We start from the raw sequence: 20,853 nt of genomic DNA on the forward strand, positions 1-20,853 counted from the left end.
ACAAGACTGTGGGTGTGAAGATGACTCGTGAGGATAACATACTGTAAGTGCAAACTAAATATTCTTGAAAAGTAGTTTCCTTTTCCATTTAAGATTTCTGAGAACTTACTGAAGAGTAAATCAGTGTGAGTCCCTGTCCTCCCCTGTTTCCTGTGGATTACTGAAGACTAACATCAGTATGCATAACAGTTCTTAATGGGTTCCTTCAGCTAAGCGCTTGTATGTTTTGACTTGTCACAAAAATGTTTTTCACTGTAATTCGCTAAGTACTGCCATAAAAGTCTAAAAAGAAGAGCACTGCAGTGAATGGCTGGGCAAAGAGGTAACAGAACATTAGCTTAATTAAAAACACATAGCATTATGCTAGATGTTTTCCAGATAAAACATTATTTCCATTATTTAAATTATTATATAAATTTTTGATTATAAAGAACCCCACCCCCATCTCCTTTATCTTTGCTTACCTCATTATTGAAGCAGGCAGACCAGCCGGTGCCAATTCTCTGTCCAGTCATTTATATCAAGAAAACGTGATCACAACTAAGATTTAATTTCCATCATTATATAATTATTTGTTCTCATACATATTTTAGCTATGACTCTGATGTTGTGCAGGTCACTGGTTCAAATCTGTGACAGGGGAGGATGTGTCAAATGCCGTTGGTGTGTTTCCTTTGACAGGCACTCTTTGTACAGGGTAAGTGTACTGTAACTTCACTCTCAAATGCCAAAAACCTTCTGTTCCTGGTTGTTCCCTGTTGTGTTTATTATCATGCTGCCATATTTTGTTAGACATACCAGAACTTTTTCTGCAAAGGACATAATGTGAGTTTAAAATGTGTTCTTAACCATTTTAAAATTCAACTGTAACAGCTTGTACTCATTATTCTGCCATTATAGAAAAGGTAAAGTACTGTTACCTTGAATGCACTTTGAAGTAGGCCTTAGTGTTGTGCAAAAGAATGATGGATTATATGCTGCAGAGCACCAAATCTCTGCAAAAAATGATAAATGCAGTCCAGACATAATTTATTCACAGAGTAAACATAAATAAGTGGAAGAAAACACTTTACACGAAGTTCAACACCAAATCACAATGTTTGCATGCACTTTATCACTTGCTGTGCTGTTAGTCTTAGCTGGGTTATTCCCGTTCAACTGGGATTTATGTTATGTCATTTTCATCATTATTTGGAAACCATAATGTGTTAATACTTTAAATCTTTGAAAGACTTACAACAAAAAATACTTGTGGTCACCCATACGGCAAACATATATTTAGATATATTTTTCCAAATATACAAAAAGTGCTAATAAATATTTATTCAAATGTATTATATTTATATATGAAATATATTAATATAAATATATGTGACCCTGGACCACAAAACTAGTCATAAGGGTCAATTTCTTTTTTAAATTGAGATTTATACATCATCTAAAAAAGCTGAATAAATAAGCTTTCCATTGATGTATGGTTTGGCCGAGATACAACTATTTGAAAATCTGGAATCTGAGGGTGCAAAAAAATATAAATATTGAGAAAATCGCCTTTAAAGTTGTCCAGATAAAGTCCTTAGCAACGCATATCCACTCACAAAAATACATTTTTGATATATTTATGGTAGGAAATTTACAAAATATCTTCATGGAACATGATCTTTACTTAATAGCCTAATGACTGCAACTTAGGACTGGTTTTGTGGTTCAAGGTCACATATTTTAGTTACTTACATTTCCTCATATATTATTTGGTAATTTCTTAGATATTTTTAATCTAAATGTATTAATATCGTCCAAAATTGCATTTACACAAATGTATTTTAAGACCGAAAATGTATGTTCTAGCCACTATTTTGTAATATATATTGGCATTTTAAAAGTTTAAAATATTGTTTTCAATTTAAAAAAAGATAAAAACTTGATCTGTGCTGTTTTTTAAACACATATTAATTATATTAATTATATTTACATATATATATATATATATATATATATATATATAAATATATATTTTGCCATATGGGCTGGACAGGAACACTTTATTGAAACAAATGAACTGCTGCTACGGTCTACTGGTTGTCTGTGCGCTCACTGGCATCTCTTTTCGAGTGAGAGAGGTCCATTCCTTGAGCTGTGCCATACAGACATATTCTGCATCCCATGATCATGAGGAAAGCCCTACGGAAGGAACGATTGAAGAAACCGTAGAGAAAAGGATTTAGGGAGGAGTTGACGTACCCCAACCAAAGAAACACGTCCCATATTACACCAGCAGTCCCGTATTCAATAAACGGGTCAACGATATTGACGGTAAAGAAGGGCAGCCAGAAGAGAAGAAAAACCCCCATGATGATGCCCAGAGTTTTGGCTGCTTTTCTTTCCCTCCTTATAGAGTTGCGATGTTTTTGTTTCTTACTCGAGTCCTTGCCCACACCTGCCGCCATCTGCGCTTCCATCGCGCTTATTTGCATGGCTTGCCGCTTGGCCGCTTTGTAGATCTTCCAGTAGGCCACCAACATGGTCACCATAGGCAGGTAAAACGCAACAAGGGATGCCATGACGGCATAAACGCGGTTTACTAAGAAGATGCACACGTTCTCAGGCAAAGGAACGTCCACGCCGAGCTTGTGCAGCCCGAGGAGGATTGGACCGAAGGAGATGAGGAAAGGAATGGCCCAGCAAACCACAATCAGCAGACCAACACGTTTACGGGACATCTTAAACGAATACACCAAGGGGTTGCAGACGGCGTAATAGCGGTCGAAAGCGATGCAGCTCAAATGGAAGATAGAGGCCGTGCAGAGCATAACGTCCAAGCTGGAGTGAAGATGGCAGAAGGTTGGACCGAAATACCAACATCCTTCCACTGTTCTGACCATACTGTACGGCATTACCACAAGGCCCACCAGGAAGTCAGCGACAGCCAGAGACATGACGAAATAGTTAGTAGGGCACTGCAGCTGTTTGAAGTAAGCAATGGCGAGCACCACCAGGAAGTTTCCGACAACGGTGCAGACGATACCAGCGATGATGAAGACATAAAGGGCGACTCGTGAACCAGAGCTCCTCGACGTGGCACAGGGCTCGAAATCGGCGTCGAGTGAAATGTTGCTCCATTCCGAGAAGTTTTCCATGCTGTTCAACCTGGTGATAAACGAGACACATGCATTCAAGATTTATTCCCATGATCATTGATAAATGCTTTGTTTGATCTCACAACACGCTGTGTTTTAAAAGACCAACAAGAATGCTTGTTTGAGACATTGACCAGTGTTGCTAATTAATCGCCATACTGATATATGAGAACAAAAATGGCTGTGTCATTTCACCACACAATAATAATCAGTCTATTTCACCATTAATATTCTTACTAAAGTGACAACTGCCCCTGAAGCTCCTGTAAGGCTGGGAAAGCAGAACAGACTAGGAAAGCAAAGCCAAATCTGCAATAAAAACAATATTTTGGATCCTTTAGTTCTGGGTATCGGCCAAGAATCATAAAAAGCCCCTCAGCTCGACCTTGTCTCAGGAATTGTATCCCTGCAGTGTGCCCTATCTTGACCTTTTGGAATTATACTTAACACGCATTCCTAAGATGTCGTCAGCATTGTTAGAGTTTAACTTAGTTCCTATTGGGATGTGAGCAAAAACACAAGTTTGAAAGCATGCAGTCTGACACATTTTTTTTTTTTTTTCATTATCGGAAACAATTCAAAGGGATGGGGTAATGTCTTACATAATTAATGAAATTCTAAAAATAACATATTTAAGATGTAATGAAGAAACCCTCTATTGCTCATTCTTCATGTAAAATGCATGTCGTGTTTAACTGAAACCACCAATGAATTGTCTCACATCCAGTCAAGCAGAAGACAGTGTCAGTTCCTAATGAGTGACAGGCATGTTTCTCAGCCCATGACAGAACCTGAAAACAACATCTGGGGATGTTTGATGGAGAGGAAAAATGAAAGAAAGTGCCAAAAAATGGTTTTAGTTCAGTAACAATAAAAATTTAATTACCACCAATGGGACTGTGTGACAGGGAGAGAGGTACTGCTTAAGATTTTGCTCTTACTTACCAATATCCATTAAGATATTCTATTACAATTTTGGGTTTTACTTTATTTTGATGGTCCCTTTAACATATTCTTTTGACTATAAGTAATGTTGCACCTACATGTCTGCTAAATAGAGTTAGTAAAGTATTAGTAGAATAGGGTAAGAGTTAGAATAAGTTGATGTACTTGCAAAGCTATTTCTAGTCAGTAGAAAGTCTGTTGGGTGACCATCATAAAGAGTTTACTAATACTCCAATGAGAGTTATAGTTGACATGTAGTTGCAAAGTTACTTATAGTCAACAAAATGTCCAAAAGGGAGCATTAAAATAAAGTGTAACTCATTTTGGTTACACTTTATTTTACAGTGCAGTAGTTACATTGTAATTACTCAAATAAGTACTGAGTACTATTAATTAACTACATGTACTATAGAGTTACAGTTAGGGTTAGGGTTTGGTTTAGGGTTAGTTACTTGTAATTATGTATAATTTACTGTTATTACTATAATAAGTACATGTAGTAGCATGTAACTACGGAACTGTAAAATAAAGTGTTACCCTCATTTTTTTATGGCTCCTGTATGGATATCAGCATTGTAACAATTGCTTATTATAATTATGGAAGTATTTTTTGGTATCTGCACAACTGGAAAATTCTGTCTTTATTTTTGCACCCTCATGTATTCCAAAACAGTTTGCCTTTTCGGTTACACTTTTAAGGTGTCCGTGTTACAGTGTAATTATACATTTGAGTACTGAGTAATAATAAATTATTACTACAATAACTACATGTAACTTGTGTAACAATGACACTTTAAAATAAAATGTTACTGCCTTTTTTTCTTTTCTTTTTTCAGTGGAACACAAAATCACAAAAATAACACAAAATGATTTTTTGTATTTCTTTCCATATGTACAGTAGCAGTTTATAGTAACCACATCTGTCCAGCTCCAAAAAGGACAAAAACACCATAAAATGATCAGAAAAATAGTCTGTACAACTAATGTGCTATATAGATATTTTAAAGGGGACCTATTATGCAAAATTCACTTTTGCATGGTGTTTGGACATAAATGTGTGTTGGCAGTGTGTGTACACAACCACCCTATAATGATAAAAATCCAACCACTCCTTTTTTTTTAACCCCCATAAATCATAAGCAGTGTCTCAGAACAAGCCGTTTCCAGATCCCTGGCAATGTGACGTCACATTAGCCACAGGCCCCACCCACAAATGTTGACGGACACTGCCGTTTTAATATAGAACCGCCCTGAGCGAGTTCATAGCGAGTTGTACACATTCCACCATTGCTGCACTGACGAGAATGTCTCCCAAGCGTTTTAGGTGTTCGGTAGCTGGATGGATTAATCCACATAGCTCTCTCCATTTACTCCCTAAATCTGAGCCGCTGAAGACAAGGTGGATTAATTTTGTTTTCGAAGAAAATGCTCCCTCAATTCTACCGAAATTGTTACTCAAGGGTAGATCAGTACAAACTGTTTGTGATCCAGCTTACAGTCTCCAGAGTGATACTGGATATGGCAGTAATGAAGGTGAGAGCACTTTATTACAGTTCATTGGAGTTGATTTACGGATATAAAGTTTACCAGTTTATTAAGCACCACCCGAAAAGGCATAAGGTCTTTATATATTTGTTTACTGTTAGTTGTAATGAGTGTTTCTGTGTAATTCACTATGTATGTTGATGATAATGCGAGGGAGAGAGAGAGAGAATTTATGGATAATATTTTAATGCACACTTGCACTGTGTTTTATTAAGCTCTTACAGTGATTTTCTAAAGTGAAAACAGACGCTTCATATTTTGTGTGAAGTACAATAAATGTTATAAAACTCATCGGTAAACAGGCTTGTACTAATATAGTGGATAAAAACAAGAAGACAATATAAGTTATAACCGTAATTAAACTAAACTATAGCCTATCTGTTCTCCTCTGAACCTCCATGCAGTATATATATTCGCAGTTTCTGACATTATAGTGCGTCCTGACTGACTCCTGACACCGGAGAATGAGATCTTGAATCTCCGCCCTCTTAGGCCGAGCACAGCAGCTCATTTGCATTTAAAGGGCACACACTGAAACAGCGCGTTTTTGCTCACCCCCAAATAGTGGCAATTTTAACATGCTATAAAAAAAAATAATCTGTTGGGTATTTTAAGCTAAAACTTCACATACACACTCTCTGGACATCAGAGACTTATTTTACATATTGTAAAAGGGGGCATAATAGGTCCCCTTTAAACTCAAAACATCTGATAGAATCAGTGCTGTTTTGACTAAAATTATGTTTGCACTCCACAAGTTGAATACGAAATATAGCGCATAAGTCATATGGACTATGTGGATTTGTTTTTTTGTTTTTTTGGGGGGGGTGGGTTTTCCTTTTTTTCTTTCTTTTTGGTGCTTTTTGACAAATGCCACTATGTGTTTGTATGAAAATCTGCATAAAGATTCTTTAAAAAAAAAAAAAAAATCACAATATAATACAACAGCATATACTGGTTTGGAATAACATGAGACTGACATACATTTCCATTTATCTGTGGGCTATTGTTTTAGTAATCATTTAATAAATAACAAAATTGAGCATTCTGCATCTACACAATGTGTCCCTATAACAAAATGTTTTATAGAGACTATCAAAATTGGCTCTAAAAATAGAAGAATGCCAAATAGCTTTCTGTACACGCTATATTACATATGTTATATTGCAATTTACACTGAGAAGTAATGGGAACAGTAGAATGCTAAATGATAATGATAGAATTCTTTCTGTTCCCTTGTTTTATTAGCAATTTTACAAAATGACTGATCAGCGAGGTTAGGACTGCAGACACTGTTCACTGACATACATTAACAGACACGCTCACAAACACACTCAGTCCCTCTGACCACTCAGACACAGCAGGTGATCTTTAAAAACATCTTGTACAGACACTCTTGCAGTAAGAACCCGTGCACATCAAGACAATGTTCTGAGAACACAGTTTAAAGACACTCTGAAAGGAACATAGGGAGAAACAGATACTGTACAGGTGTCTGCGTGTGTGGTCGTTCCCCATCTCAGAAACAACCAATTAAACTCAACCCCACGCTCCACATTAGAGATGTAAACACTGACTAATTCTAAGTGCATAATAAAGATATGAGGCCATTTTTGATCCAGTTCATAAAGACATGTAGACCATAACAGAGCACTCAGCTGTTCCATAACAAAATCTCTCCACGGTTATCATGTGAGACAATACCCAAGCACTTTTCATTTGTTTATATTCTTGAACTTGCCATTCATCCCTTTAATCTTTATATTTAAACTAAAGCCACTGGAAATCCAATGTGGTTGTGCTATCAGTTGCTTTGTTTGTTATTCTTGAACAAAACCAATCTCTGCTGCGTTCCAAGCAAAACAATTGACCCAAATCAAACTGCTGCATTCTGCCAGTTCACTTAAAATGTATTTTTACTTTACTTTCAAGGAATTGGAGAGAGAGACTGGACCGGGCAGGAATGGCCATTTGACTCAGACATATTTATTATCTACAAAAAAAGAGGGCTGCAAAAAAACTCACCTTCCCACACTAACAAGGAGGCAAACAGACCTGTCAGTCATAAAGAGGTTAACTAAGAGAACATTCAGGGTTCATCATTAAGTAAACTAAAAAAATTAAGAATAACAGTGCTAAAGTTGATCTAGACATATCAGATTTTAATACTTAAAAACAAAATATTTACATTTTAAAAGATAAAAAGTGATATTATAAAATATATAATGCTAATATAATTTATTATTATTATTATTATTAACATGCTAAAATGTGCCATATAAGTACTGGAGTCTTGGGATAGAGCTATATTATTATTATTATTATTATTATTATTATTATTAACAATAAATACTATATTATTATTAGTAGTAGTATTAACATGCTTAAATATGCCATACAATTACTGGAATCATGGGAATTTATTATTATTATTACTATTATGTATTTTAGCATGTTACAATCGCAATCTAGTTTTACAGGTCAAATCAGAGACGATCTACTCACCTAAATGGGAGTGTTTCTTCTTTCTTTACAATGCCATGTTTATCTGACTCTTCTTGTTTTCTCCATTTCCTCTGGATGAATAGACCAGTGGCAGCTCCATCAGTAAAGTAAGGATGGTAAAGTGTCTGTGTGTGTTATTTTAAATATGCCACATTAATAAGCACTAAAACGATCCTCTTGATCAGAATGTAGGCGGGGCGTGTGTGTGTGTGTGTGTGTGTGTGTGTGTGTGTGTGTGTGTGTGTGTGTGTGTGTGTGTTTGTGTGTGGGTGCCTGTGTGTTGGGTATTAAGAGTTGGGCATTGTTATGCAAATAATCCCCACATCCGAGATATTTGCTGCACTGTTTGCTGTTTCTCAGTATGGCTAATGCAGACATCAAAGTCATAGGGTAATAAACAGAGAGGTTACATGTTTTCGAAATTGTGCTTGATGTTTGAATCAGATGAAATAATTGGTTTTCCTAAGCGGAGAGCAGAAGGACTGCTGTGTTGAGAATCTGGATTTCACAGATAATATCAGTAAACACGTTGCATTCCGCTCTGATCTCTGAATGAGTTTAGCTTCAGGCCCTTGTACAGAATCTGTGCCCACACGACTCTACGGAAATCTTGGCATTATCGGCTGCCTGGATCTATAAGTTATTCGATAATAATGAATACACACATTTAAAATTAATTTGGGGACTTTTGTGAGGCTTAAAGTAAAAAATATCCAGATTTTCAACAATGTATGACACCAACATGAATACAAATGCTACATTTCTAAGAAATTTACATATATGTTTTAACTAGATTTTATATTTCTCATTTTTAACATCTCTGACATACTTATTTGTTCTTATCTCTAGAACATTCAGCTCTTTTTAGCACATTTTGCCAACTTTACTGTAAATTAATTGCACAGAATTCTGCAGATTCACTGCATAAACAAAAAATAAATAAATAATTTAATTTAATTATCCTTATTAATATGGATGGATGGATGAATGGATAAATAGATAGATAGATAGATAGATAGATAGATAGATAGATAAGACGAATGAAATATTCCTTTGGGATCTATTGTGAACATCTGCTCATGGCAGCTCTGCTACTCTCTACAACAGTGTCACAGGACAGATCAAATTTGCTGTAGATGGGATGAGTGCCAGTGTTCCTTTTTTAATGCATCATCCATTAAAATGTCAAAATGGAAAAAGTCCATTATGCCTCTTTTTTCACAACCACAATCCCAGGCATTTAAAACAAACCACTTTCAAACAGTGTTTAAATATACAACACAAAGATGATAACTCAAAAATCTGCCCATTATATATATAAAAAATGCGAACAATATATGCAGTTATTGCACAAGGTGCCAGAACACCTGCAAAGAATACAGTTCAAAGTGGTTACATGACCTTGACAGGTTATTAAGGTAGGATTTTGCATTTAAAAGCTTTCAGTAACTCTGATACACTACATGACATTGAAGACATCGTAACCACAAAGGTTATTTGCCACTCCCTGATTCTTATGGCATGAATTAAAGCTACAAATACCGAACAACTGTCACAGACACGCCAGGCTCCACCACTCACCAATCACAGCGCACCGATTCTCCAGAGTACTGATCACCCGCACCTGCACCTCATCAGCACCGCAATCACCACAGTATTTAACACCCACACTCACACACAGTCTTCGTCCGGTCTCATATGCATTAAGACTTACCTGTATGCTTACCTCAAGGACTCCTACAAACCTGCTTACCTGTCTCCAGCGTCTCCTGTTCTCCTCGTGTGAATCCCATCTGTGTGTGAGTGTTCATCGTCTCCAACGTCAAGTTTCTCCAGCGTCTTCCAAGTTTCCCCGCTTCTACAATCAACAAGGACAGTATCACTTCTCTGCACTCTCAACTTCATTATTTACTTCACGTTATATTCACCTGCACTGCTGTTTCACTCTTGCTGGTATCAATAAACATCCCTGCCTGTTATATCTGCCTCAGTCCCTTCTGTGTTGTAACAGAAGACCGGACCGTAACAGCCTGATACCAGCATGAGTCACCCGGATCCCTTCCAAGAGCTCGTGGACGCCATGCGGCGAGCACTCACCTCCAGCTCACCGTCACCCGCTCCAGCGATCACATCCGCAAACACCGTCTCCACTCCTTCGCCGCCGGTTCACGCCAGTCCCATGGCCAAACCAGCGCCCTACTCTGGCTCGGCGGAGGACTGCAGCGGATTCCTCCTGCAGTGCGCACTGGTCCTGGAGATGCAACCGCACCTCTACCCCACCGAAACTACAAAAGTGGCGTTTATAATTTCTCACCTGCAAGGCAAAGCACTTCAGTGGGCCGACTCCATCTGGTCTCAGAACAGCCCAGTCACACAATCCTATTTCAGTTTCGTTGCTCATGTCCGAGAGGTCTTCGGGAAACCAACGTCTGACTCTTCGATCGGTGAGAAATTATACAACCTGAAACAAGGCTCCATGTCTGTTAATGAGTATGCTTTGCAGTTTAGAACGCTAGCTGCCTCCAGTGGTTGGAATGAACAGGCATTAATTACCACCTATCATCAAGGGTTGGATCCTCGGGTGCGGTTGCATCTCGCTGCATACGAGGATTCCATCGGCCTCGAGCGCTTCATCCAGCTTTCCATCCGCTTCGCCACCTGTATGCAGTCGTGTATTGAAGAACACCAGGGCCAGTCGCTGTTTAACCCCTTCCTCCGTCGGCCAGAATCCGTCAGCACTCCAGAACCAGCAAACGAGCCCATGCATGTGGAAAACTCTCGTTTATCGTCTGCAGAGCGACAACGGCGGCTGACCCTGAATTTATGTTTGTACTGTGGTTTACCTGGGCATGTACTCTCCACATGCCCAACCCGTCCTCCGCGTCCTATGGTGAGTGCTATCCTTCCCTCCATGAATAAATTGAAGCCACTCACCACTGTAGTAAACCTTACTGCCGCTGATGTTTCTCTTCCAGTGGTGGCGCTCCTCGACTCAGGGTCAGCCGGCAACTTCATCTCCGGCGCCCTCTGCAGACAACTCAAGCTCAAGACCACGCCTTCTCCGACCATCTACCAGATCCACTCTGTGACGGGAAAACTTCTCACTAAGAAGCGCGTGAGTCGCTGTGCTGGTCCTCTCCAACTGCGGATCGGCGTACTGCACCAAGAAAGTATCCATCTGCTGGTTCTGGAGGATTCCACCTCTGACGTGATCCTAGGGCGTCCCTGGTTGGAGCAGCATAACCCCGTCATCTCCTGGGGCAGCGGCGAGATCCTGAAGTGGGGCGAAACATGTTTTTCAACCTGTATCTCCAGAATTCCAGCTCCGTCACCTCCTCGCTCTGAAGAAATCTCCCTCTGTGCAACTTCCATCGAGAGCCCGGTAGAGAAACGCTCTGTTGACATACCATCCTGTTACGCCCCCTTCAGCGACCTCTTCTGCCCGCAACGAGCCTCCAAGCTGCCTCCACACCGGCCATGGGACTGTGCCATCGATCTGCTTCCGGGTGAGCCAGTGCCCAGGGGAAGGATCTACCCCCTGTCCATCCCGGAGGAGAAGGCCATGGAGGAATACATTAAGGAAGCTCTAGACCAAGGTTACATCCGCCAGTCTACTTCCCCTGCTGCTTCGAGCTTCCTTTTTGTGGCAAAGAAGGACGGAGGCTTGCGGCCCTGCATCGACTACCGCGCTCTAAACAAGATCACAATAAAGTTCCGTTATCCCCTTCCTCTCGTCCCAGCGGCCCTGGAACATCTCCGTGGTGCCACTGTGTTTACCAAGCTAGACCTCCGCAGCGCGTACAACCTCATCCGGATACGTGAGGGGGACGAGTGGAAGACCGCCTTCGTGACACCTACCGGCCACTATGAATATCTTGTTATGCCGTATGGCCTGGTCAACGCCCCCTCCGTATTCCAGGATTTCATCCATGAGGTGCTCCGGGAGTTCCTCCATAAGTTTGTCCTGGTCTACATCGACGACAGAAGGTACGTGCAGGGCTGTAGGGAGTGCGCCATCTCCAAGAGCCCACGCCACCTTCCATCCGGCAAGCTCCATCCTCTGCCCGTTCCCAATCGACCCTGGTCACACCTAGGAGTAGATTTTATCACCGACCTGCCAGTATCCGATGGTTTCACCTGCATCCTCGTCATCGTAGATCGATTCTCTAAATCATGTCGTTTGATTCCCCTGAGGGGCTTACCTACTGCAATGGAGACCGCTGAACTTATGTTCAATCACGTGTTCAGATACTTCGGAATCCCCGAGGACATCGTCTCTGACAGAGGACCCCAATTCACCTCACGGGTATGGAAGGCCTTCTTCTCGCTCCTAGGTGTGGCCGTCAGTCTCTCATCGGGCTACCACCCCCAGTCGAACGGGCAGACGGAGAGGAAGATCCAGGAGATCGGCCGCTTCCTCCGTACCTTCTGTCACGGCCACCAGAACTCTTGGAACCAGTATCTGGGTTGGGCCGAGTACGCACAAAACTCCCTGCGTCAGCCATCTACTGGACTCACCCCATTCCAGTGCGTACTCGGCTACCAACCCCCACTGTTCCCCTGGACCAGGGAACCATCGGACGTTCCAGCAGTAGATTACTGGTTCCGAGAGAGCGAGAGGGTCTGGGACTCTGCACACCATCAGCTACAGCGGGCCCTGCGCAGACGCAGGATGACGGCCGACCTTCGCCGTTCCAATGCTCCCTCCTACCAACCGGGACAGAAGGTCTGGCTGTCAACACGGGACATCAGACTGCGTCTGCCCTGCAAGAAATTGAGTCCCAGATTCATTGGCCCATTCACCATCACCAAGCAGATCAACCCTGTCACGTATCAACTCCAATTACCTCCACAATACCGGATTCATCCCACATTTCATGTTTCCCTCCTAAAACCTCACCACCCTTCTGTTCCTCTCTCCACAGGGCCTGGCGTAGCAGCTGCCGAACCCCCCCTTCCACTCATCCTGGAGGACGGAGCTGCATACGAGGTTCGCGAGATCTTGGACTCCCGACACCGTGGTGGTCTATTAGAATATCTTGTGGACTGGGAAGGCTACGGCCCCGAGGAACACTCTTGGGTCCCCAGAAACGACATACTGGACCCCAACCTGCTTCACACCTTCCACTCCAACCATCCTGACAGACCTGCCCCACGTGGAAGAGGACGGCCACCACAACGTCTGGGTCCTCGGCCCTCAGGAGCGGGCCGTGGAGGGGGGGGTACTGTCACAGACACGCCAGGCTCCACCACTCACCAATCACAGCGCACCGATTCTCCAGAGTACTGGTTACCCGCACCTGCACCTCATCAGCACCGCAATCACCACAGTATTTAACACCCACACTCACACACAGTCTTCGTCCGGTCTCGTATGCATTAAGACTTACCTGTATGCTTACCTCAAGGACTCCTACAAACCTGCTTACCTGTCTCCAGCGTCTCCTGTTCTCCTCGTGTGAATCCCATCTGTGTGTGAGTGTTCACCGTCTCCAACGTCAAGTTTCTCCAGCGTCTTCCAAGTTTCCCCGCTTCTACAATCAACAAGGACAGTATCACTTCTCTGCACTCTCAACTTCATTATTTACTTCACGTTATATTCACCTGCACTGCTGTTTCACTCTTGCTGGTATCAATAAACATCCCTGCCTGTTATATCTGCCTCAGTCCCTTCTGTGTTGTAACAACAACACTCATGAATAAATTCGCACACCCTCTTAAACCTAATTCCCATACTATCTTTCAAAATAACAATCTCTTTTTGTTCAAATTATATGATTTTGCTAACACATTTGTGAAAAATGTGTTAGCATGTGTGAAATGTGAATGAACATTTCCACTGAATTAGCTACTGAACTACTAATTACTAAATTATTAAATCATTTATAAAACATAATTTGGATGACCACATGACAACCAATTTTGCTTCATGTATGTAATGGACAAGATTTTGAACACATTTGAACTTTAAAATTAGACTATAGTGATGTTTACACATTGTGTGTATGTGTATATATACAGTTGTGGTCAAAATTATTATTGGCACCCTTGGTAAACATAATCAAAGATGACTGTAAAATTGCAGAGATTAGTTGAGTCTTGAGTCTCAGAAAGCCTAAAAAAAAAATACCAAACAGCACCTACATCCCCACAAGTTGTTCGGGAGTGTTTCAAGAAAAATCCTCTGCTCTCATCCAGAAACAAACTCCAGCATATTCAGTTGTCAGACAAGACTGGCACTTCCAACGGGACCAGCTTCTATGGTCAGATGAAACTAAAAGAAGAGATTTATTGCAGCAAACCCATCAGATTGGTTTGGTGCACACATGGATAAAAAATACCCCATGCCCACGGTTAAATATACTGCTGGATTTTTAATATTGTGCGCATATTTTTCTGCTGGAGGTCCTGGACATCTTGTTCAGATACATGGCATCATGGATTCTATCAAATACCAACAGATAAAAAAATCAAAACCTGACTGCTTCTGCTAGAAATCCAATAATGGGCCGTGGTTGGATCTTCCATCAGGACAATGATCCAAAACAAACATCAAAACCAACACAAAAATGTGTCACTGAGCACAAAATGCCATGGCCATCCCAGTCCCTTGACCTGAACCCTAAAGAAAATGAGTGGAGTGAACTGAAGAGAAGAAGCACCAACATGGGAATCTGAAGGATCTGGAGAGATTCTGTATGGAGAAATGGTCTCTGATCTCTTGTCAAGTGTTCTCCAAACTCATCAGGCATTATAGGTGAAGACTCGGAGCTGTTACATACAGTATATATATATATATATATATATATATATATATATACAGGTGCTGGTCATATAATTAGAATATCATCAAAAAGTTCATTTTTTTATTATAAATTATTTTTAAAAATGAAACTTTCATATATTCTAGATTCCCTACATGTAAAGTAAAACATTTCAAAAGTTTTTTTTTTTAAATTTGATGATTAGAGCGTACAGCTCATGAAAGTCCAAAATCCAGTATTTCAAAATATTAGAATATTTCCTAAGATCAATCAAAAAATGGATTTGCAAAACAGAAAAGTTCAAGTTCTTTAAAGTATGTTCTTTTGTGCACTCAATACTTGATCGGCAGGACATATTACAGCAAATGACTTGCTCCTAGCACAAATTACTGCATCAGTGAAGTGTGGCATGGAAGTGATCAGCCTGTGGCACTGCTGAGGCACTATTGAGCCTTCAGATCATCTGTATATTGTTGGATCGACTGTTTCTCATCTTTCTCTTGAAAATATCCCATAGATTCAGGTCAGGCATGTTGGCTGGCCAATAAAGCACAGTAATATCATGGTCAGCAAACCACTTGGAAGTGGTTTTTGCACTGTGGGCAGGTGCTAAAGTCCTGCTGGAAAAGGAAATCAGCATCTCCATAAAGCTTGTCAGCAGATGGAAGCATAAAGTGCTCCAAAATCTCCTGGAAGATGGCTGCATTGACTTTGCACTTGATAAAACACAATGGACCAACACCAGCAGACGTCACGGCCCCCCCAAATCATTATTGACTTCAGAAACTTCACACTAGACTTCAAGCAGCTTGGATTCTGTGCCTCTCCAGTCTTCCTTCAGACTCTGGGACCATGATTTCAACATGAAATGCAAAATTTACTTTTATCTGAAAAGAGGACTTTCGACCACTGTTCACTGTCCAGTTCTTTTTCTCCTTAGCCCAGGTAAGATGCTTCTGACGTTGTCTCTGGTTCAGAAGTGGCTCGGTAGTCCTTTTCCTGAAGATGTCTGAGTGTGGTGACTCTTGATGCGCTGACTCCGGCTTCATTCTACTCATTGTGAAGCTCTCCCAAGTGTTTGAATTGGCTTTACTTGACAGTATTCTCAAGCTTGCGGTCATCCCTGTTGCTTGTGCACCTTTGCCTACCCAATTTCTTCCTTCCAGTCAACTTTGCATTTAATATGCTTTGATATACACTCTGTAAACAGCCACCCCATTCAGTAATGACCTTCTGTGACTTACTCTCTTTGTGGAGGGTGTCAATGATTGTCTCCTGGACCATTGCCAAGTCAGCAGTCTTCCCCATTAGTGTGGTTTCAAAGAACAAAAGATACCCGGAATTTATACTGTAGGGATGGTCATTTAATGAAACTCAAATGTAAATATTCTAATATTTTGAGATACTGGATTTTGGACTTTCATGAGCTGTACGCTCTAATCAACAAATTTAAAAAAAAAAAACTTTTGAAATGCTTTACTTTACATGTAGGGAATCTAGAATATATGAAAGTTTCATTTTTTAAAATAATTTACAATAAAAAAATGAACTTTTTCACAATATTCTAATTATATGACCAGCACCTGTATACTTCTAAATATATATAAATCTTTTTTTTTTTTTGTCACAAAATGCAACTATATTATCACCCAGCTCTTTATAAAAATGTTGATTTATGTATGTTCAGCTTTATCCACATACATACAGTACAGAACTACCTACAGTACTACTTGTATATACCATATAGCGTGTCTCAACTGCTTGATTGCTTGCTTCATCACAAAATGTAAACCATATTATCGCTCGGCTCTTATCTGCTAAATGTGACTTTAAGGCATGAAAATATCAATATATTATAAACATATCATAATGATTTCCTATAAAGCTGCTTTGATAAATTTGCCTTGACTTGACATGCATATTTTTATCTGTCAACTTGTAACTCTGCTTATTATCTTCCCCAGCCCATGTAATTCCTTTAGCACAGGGGTCTCTCTCTCACCCCAAACAGAATATGTGAACCCAGACGTACACATGAGGTGCTATGCATGTCCCTCTCCCCTCCAGAAGCTCCTGCTGTGCTACATCTGACAGGTGAAACTGCCCTCCAGATACCTGGAGCGTCTGTCTGTGCTCAAGTCCTTCAAGTGTGTAGGATGAGCTTTAATTAAACATGTGGGGTTTTCAATTGCTCCCAGATAAAAGGCACACTCACTCCTTGGCCAGCGGTGTTTCCAGCCCAGTCATTCATATGTAATGTGAGTGTTTGTCAGGAGAGGCACAGAGCATCTGCACTATTGAATAAGCAGATTGAGACCAACAGGCAGTGATGTGTTGCATTGAGCCCTGTATAATGAGAATTTTGTTAATTATGAATATGATCAAGGATACTGTTTGACTATAAATCAGCAGAATTCATTGAAGATAATCACAGCCTATTACATTGTTACACACACACTGATCTATCTATCTATCTATCTATCTATCTATCTATCTATCTATCTATCTATCTATCTATCTATCTATCCATCTAATTCTATCTTTTTTTTGTTAAAAATTATCCAAAATCAATTTTTGAGCAAGTACATAACCAGCCAGTGTTCAAAACTATCTCCTTACCTTAGCCCGATTCACAACAGTATGCTTGTAATAATGTTTTCTAATTCAGGTGATACTGATGGGTTTCCGCAGGGAAATTCAAGCATGCAGCCTTTCGTCTTTGCATCATTACGTCACATCTGTTTACATAAAGAAGAAGTCGCAGCTAGTAGGCTAAATTGTGAGGATGCTGCAGGTCGCAGATCATTTATAGCCTTTTCTCACAGCAGCTGCAATAATTAAACTTATCATTTTGAAGGCGGATTGTAATCCAGAAAGGTCCAAATGACAATCATCAATGACAACTGGAGATTCACCCATAGTCAAAAGCAAAAGACTTCGGACTTCAGAGTGGCTACAGAAATTGAAATCTACAGATAACGCTAATACACACTAAAGTGTGTATTAGCATATAGTCACGCAATGCTGATGTTAACATTAACAATTCGAGAACAAAGTATAACAGTAATAATAATTTGAACAGTTTGACATGATTCGAACTAAGCGATCATTAGATTTAATAACCATTGGCAGCATGATTTATTGTAATGCTTTTTTTCTCAGTTGGTCAGAACAAAAGTGGCAGATTTGTTACTTGTTCAGGTGACATTTTCCGGTGAAAATTCTTATTTTGGTCATACTTCCAAGATGTAGAATCTGTAATTCTTAAGTACAGTATCCACACCGATGTGGTGACTGACAGCAAACAAAAGATTCATCCGTGCTGATGCACAACCCATGTAAAGATGATTATTCCACAAATAACTGCAATTGCAGGTTTCAAACAGAGATGGCGACAAAGAGGCAAAACTTACGGACTGATAAAAACTGTCCTGATTAAAATATGTAAAATAAACAGAGCTATTTAATCAGGCAAGTGGCAGTATATTTAATCATTTAAGGCATTTTAAAACCTCTTTTTACTGTATGTGTTATTGTACTCTTTGAGCTACAGTACAATGCAAGTGCAGCTTAAGCTTCATATAAACTAAGTGTTACATAAAATGCATATTCTGCATTATATCTGTTTTTTTTTTTTTTTTTATTCAATAACAATAACTTTGACACTCTTTGTCTTTTACTGGCTGAAGAAAGCAGGATATCCTTCAATCTGCTCCAGGATGTTTGGGTTAAAACTCTCCTGTTCAGTTGCATCTGTGTAACAAGAACAATGATCTGCGTCAAGTATTTAAAGCCACTCACCGCAGCCGCTTATCAGGGTCATCACAGATGAAAACAAACCCATAATTGTTGAGTGGTCAGCAGGGAGACACTGACAGTCCCTGATGATTGATTGGACTTTAGCGGAGCCAGTCACAGGTCAGTGAGGAAAGCACATGCAGGCCCGTCTCCTACAGACCCTTCTCATCCAACACTGCTTTACTCATATACAATATGAACTAAACCCGCCTTATAATTCCTCATCCAGCCAATGATTGTCCAGAGCATGCCAGTGCCAACCAGGCACAAGGCCAAAGCAAACATACTGCACAAACTGTTTCCACTGTAAACATGACCTGTATGTTGCTTATAACAACACTGAGCACCAACACAACAGGGTGATCATGAGGAGGAAGTTACTCCATCAGCACTTTCAATGCGTAAAACTAATCACCCATTTGGGGTCGTGGCTCATTGCAAGAAAGCGCCTCTCAGAGGACACTGAGCTGGCTTCCGTGACAAGAATCTTAACCGGAGGGAAATTGCTAAAGTGGTCTTGGATGAGTGCCGTTGACACTTAAGGGATACATTATATACTATATTGCAGGAAGCAGGCAGCAACCTGAGCAAGAAATGAATTACAAGACAAACATGATTATCTTTGAGTTCTGCACAGGAGCTCACATTGAACCTTTAAATGATATAAATAAAGTATTCAAGAGGGATTTGAATTTAATTAAGCATTCATGAACGATTAGAGTGAAAATACAAGATTTTGGTTTCTTTCCCAAACAGAATTTGTGTATATTAAAATTGTTCCAATGTCCAAAAGCTATGCACAAATGCATGTCATTGAGCATTGCATCAGTAAAAAACATATGAAAAAAACACATATATATTATTTATTTTAAATGTTTAACATGCACATTACTGTAAAATGGGACCAAAGGCCAACCATACAGAAAAAAATGGTATGAAGGTAAAAATTAATAAATACATAAAATGTATCAAGATCAACAATATGACTTTTAATTAATTATTAAATATACATATTAAATGTAAATGGAACAACATAATTTGTGTAAAAAGAAATGGTAAAAAAGCTTAAATGAAGGTGAGACACTGCAGGTGAATAGGGTAAAAAAAAAAAAAAAAAAAAAAAAAAAAACCTAATAGTTATCACCATACTTCCCCAGTGGATTGATTACAATAAGAATTGCAAACATTTTTGTATTACTTTTTTTCTTTCTTTCTTTCTTTTTTTTTTTTTTTTTTTTTTTTTTGACATATTAGATTCAAAGGTTTTTGCAGAGGATATTTTGGATATCTCTTTATCACTCTATAATTCAGAAAATACTGTGAACAGTCAGAAAAAAAATAAATGTTCTCATTATATATGATCAAATCCCTCTGTAAAAACCTTCAGAATATAGATAGGAATAAAACTGTAAAGTTTGTTGCATGTAAGTGCTTCTGAAGTGGAGATATATGGCTCAGCATTGGAGAAAAAACTCATTTTGAGAAAACAGCTTTTAAAAATATGTGTTGTAATTGAAATCTATAGACACAAATAGATAAAGTGCCAAAAAAAATAAATGCATAAAGGTGGATTTTGCATGTTTTCTTACCACTAGTCTGAGAAAAAAAAAAAAAAAAACACTTCATTAAAAGCCAAAAAGCCCAAAATCAGAAAAAAACAGCATTTTAGCCTGTAGTCTCTCACCTTAATTAAAATTAGTAAAATAAACAGCTGTTTAATCAGGCAAAGAGGCAGTGTATTTCTTCATTTTTGGCATTTCAAAACCTACTTTTATGGTATTTATTATGCTTTTAGTAAATTAAAAATATCTTGGCGTGACAATGCAAGTGCAGCTTATGCAAGCTTTGTAGAAAGTGTTACATAAAATGCATTTTCTGCATTACTGTATATCTGGGTTTTTTTTTTGTTTGTTTGTTTGTTTGTTTGTTTTTTACATTAACAATAACATCAGCAGTCTTTGCCTTTTTAAGTTATATAAATAAAGTAGTTATGAGGGATTTGAACTTGATTAAGTGTTCATGAGTTAGAGTAGAGTCCAACTACTTGATTTTGGAATCTGAACTGAACTGTGATTATATTAAAATCTAATATAAACACAAAAATAATTCCAGTGTCCAAAAACTGCACAAATAGTGGCCCGTCAGTTGTGTATCAGTAA

General features: G+C 39.4%; 1 protein-coding gene across 2 annotated transcripts; it reads right to left on the minus strand.

Moving 5' to 3' along the window:
• Window positions 1-1,012: 1,012 nt before the first annotated feature.
• On the minus strand, window positions 1,013-18,894 carry LOC127511183 (5-hydroxytryptamine receptor 4). 2 transcript variants are annotated; one of them, XM_051891875.1, is made up of 2 exons: window positions 18,698-18,894; window positions 1,013-3,147 (listed from the first exon to the last, which is right to left on the minus strand). In XM_051891875.1, exon 2 carries the CDS (start codon window positions 3,135-3,137, stop codon window positions 2,073-2,075), a length of 1,065 nt encoding a protein of 354 aa, XP_051747835.1. In that variant the 5' UTR covers window positions 3,138-3,147; window positions 18,698-18,894; the 3' UTR covers window positions 1,013-2,072. The 2 variants fall into 2 exon arrangements, with proteins under 2 accessions (XP_051747835.1, XP_051747844.1); XM_051891884.1 differs by lacking the exon at window positions 18,698-18,894 and adding an exon at window positions 8,133-8,258.
• Between the last annotated feature and the right edge of the window lie 1,959 nt (window positions 18,895-20,853).

The sequence above is a fragment of the Ctenopharyngodon idella genome, chromosome 1, assembly GCF_019924925.1.
Source record: "Ctenopharyngodon idella isolate HZGC_01 chromosome 1, HZGC01, whole genome shotgun sequence".
NCBI classification, from domain to species: Eukaryota; Metazoa; Chordata; class Actinopteri; order Cypriniformes; family Xenocyprididae; genus Ctenopharyngodon; species Ctenopharyngodon idella.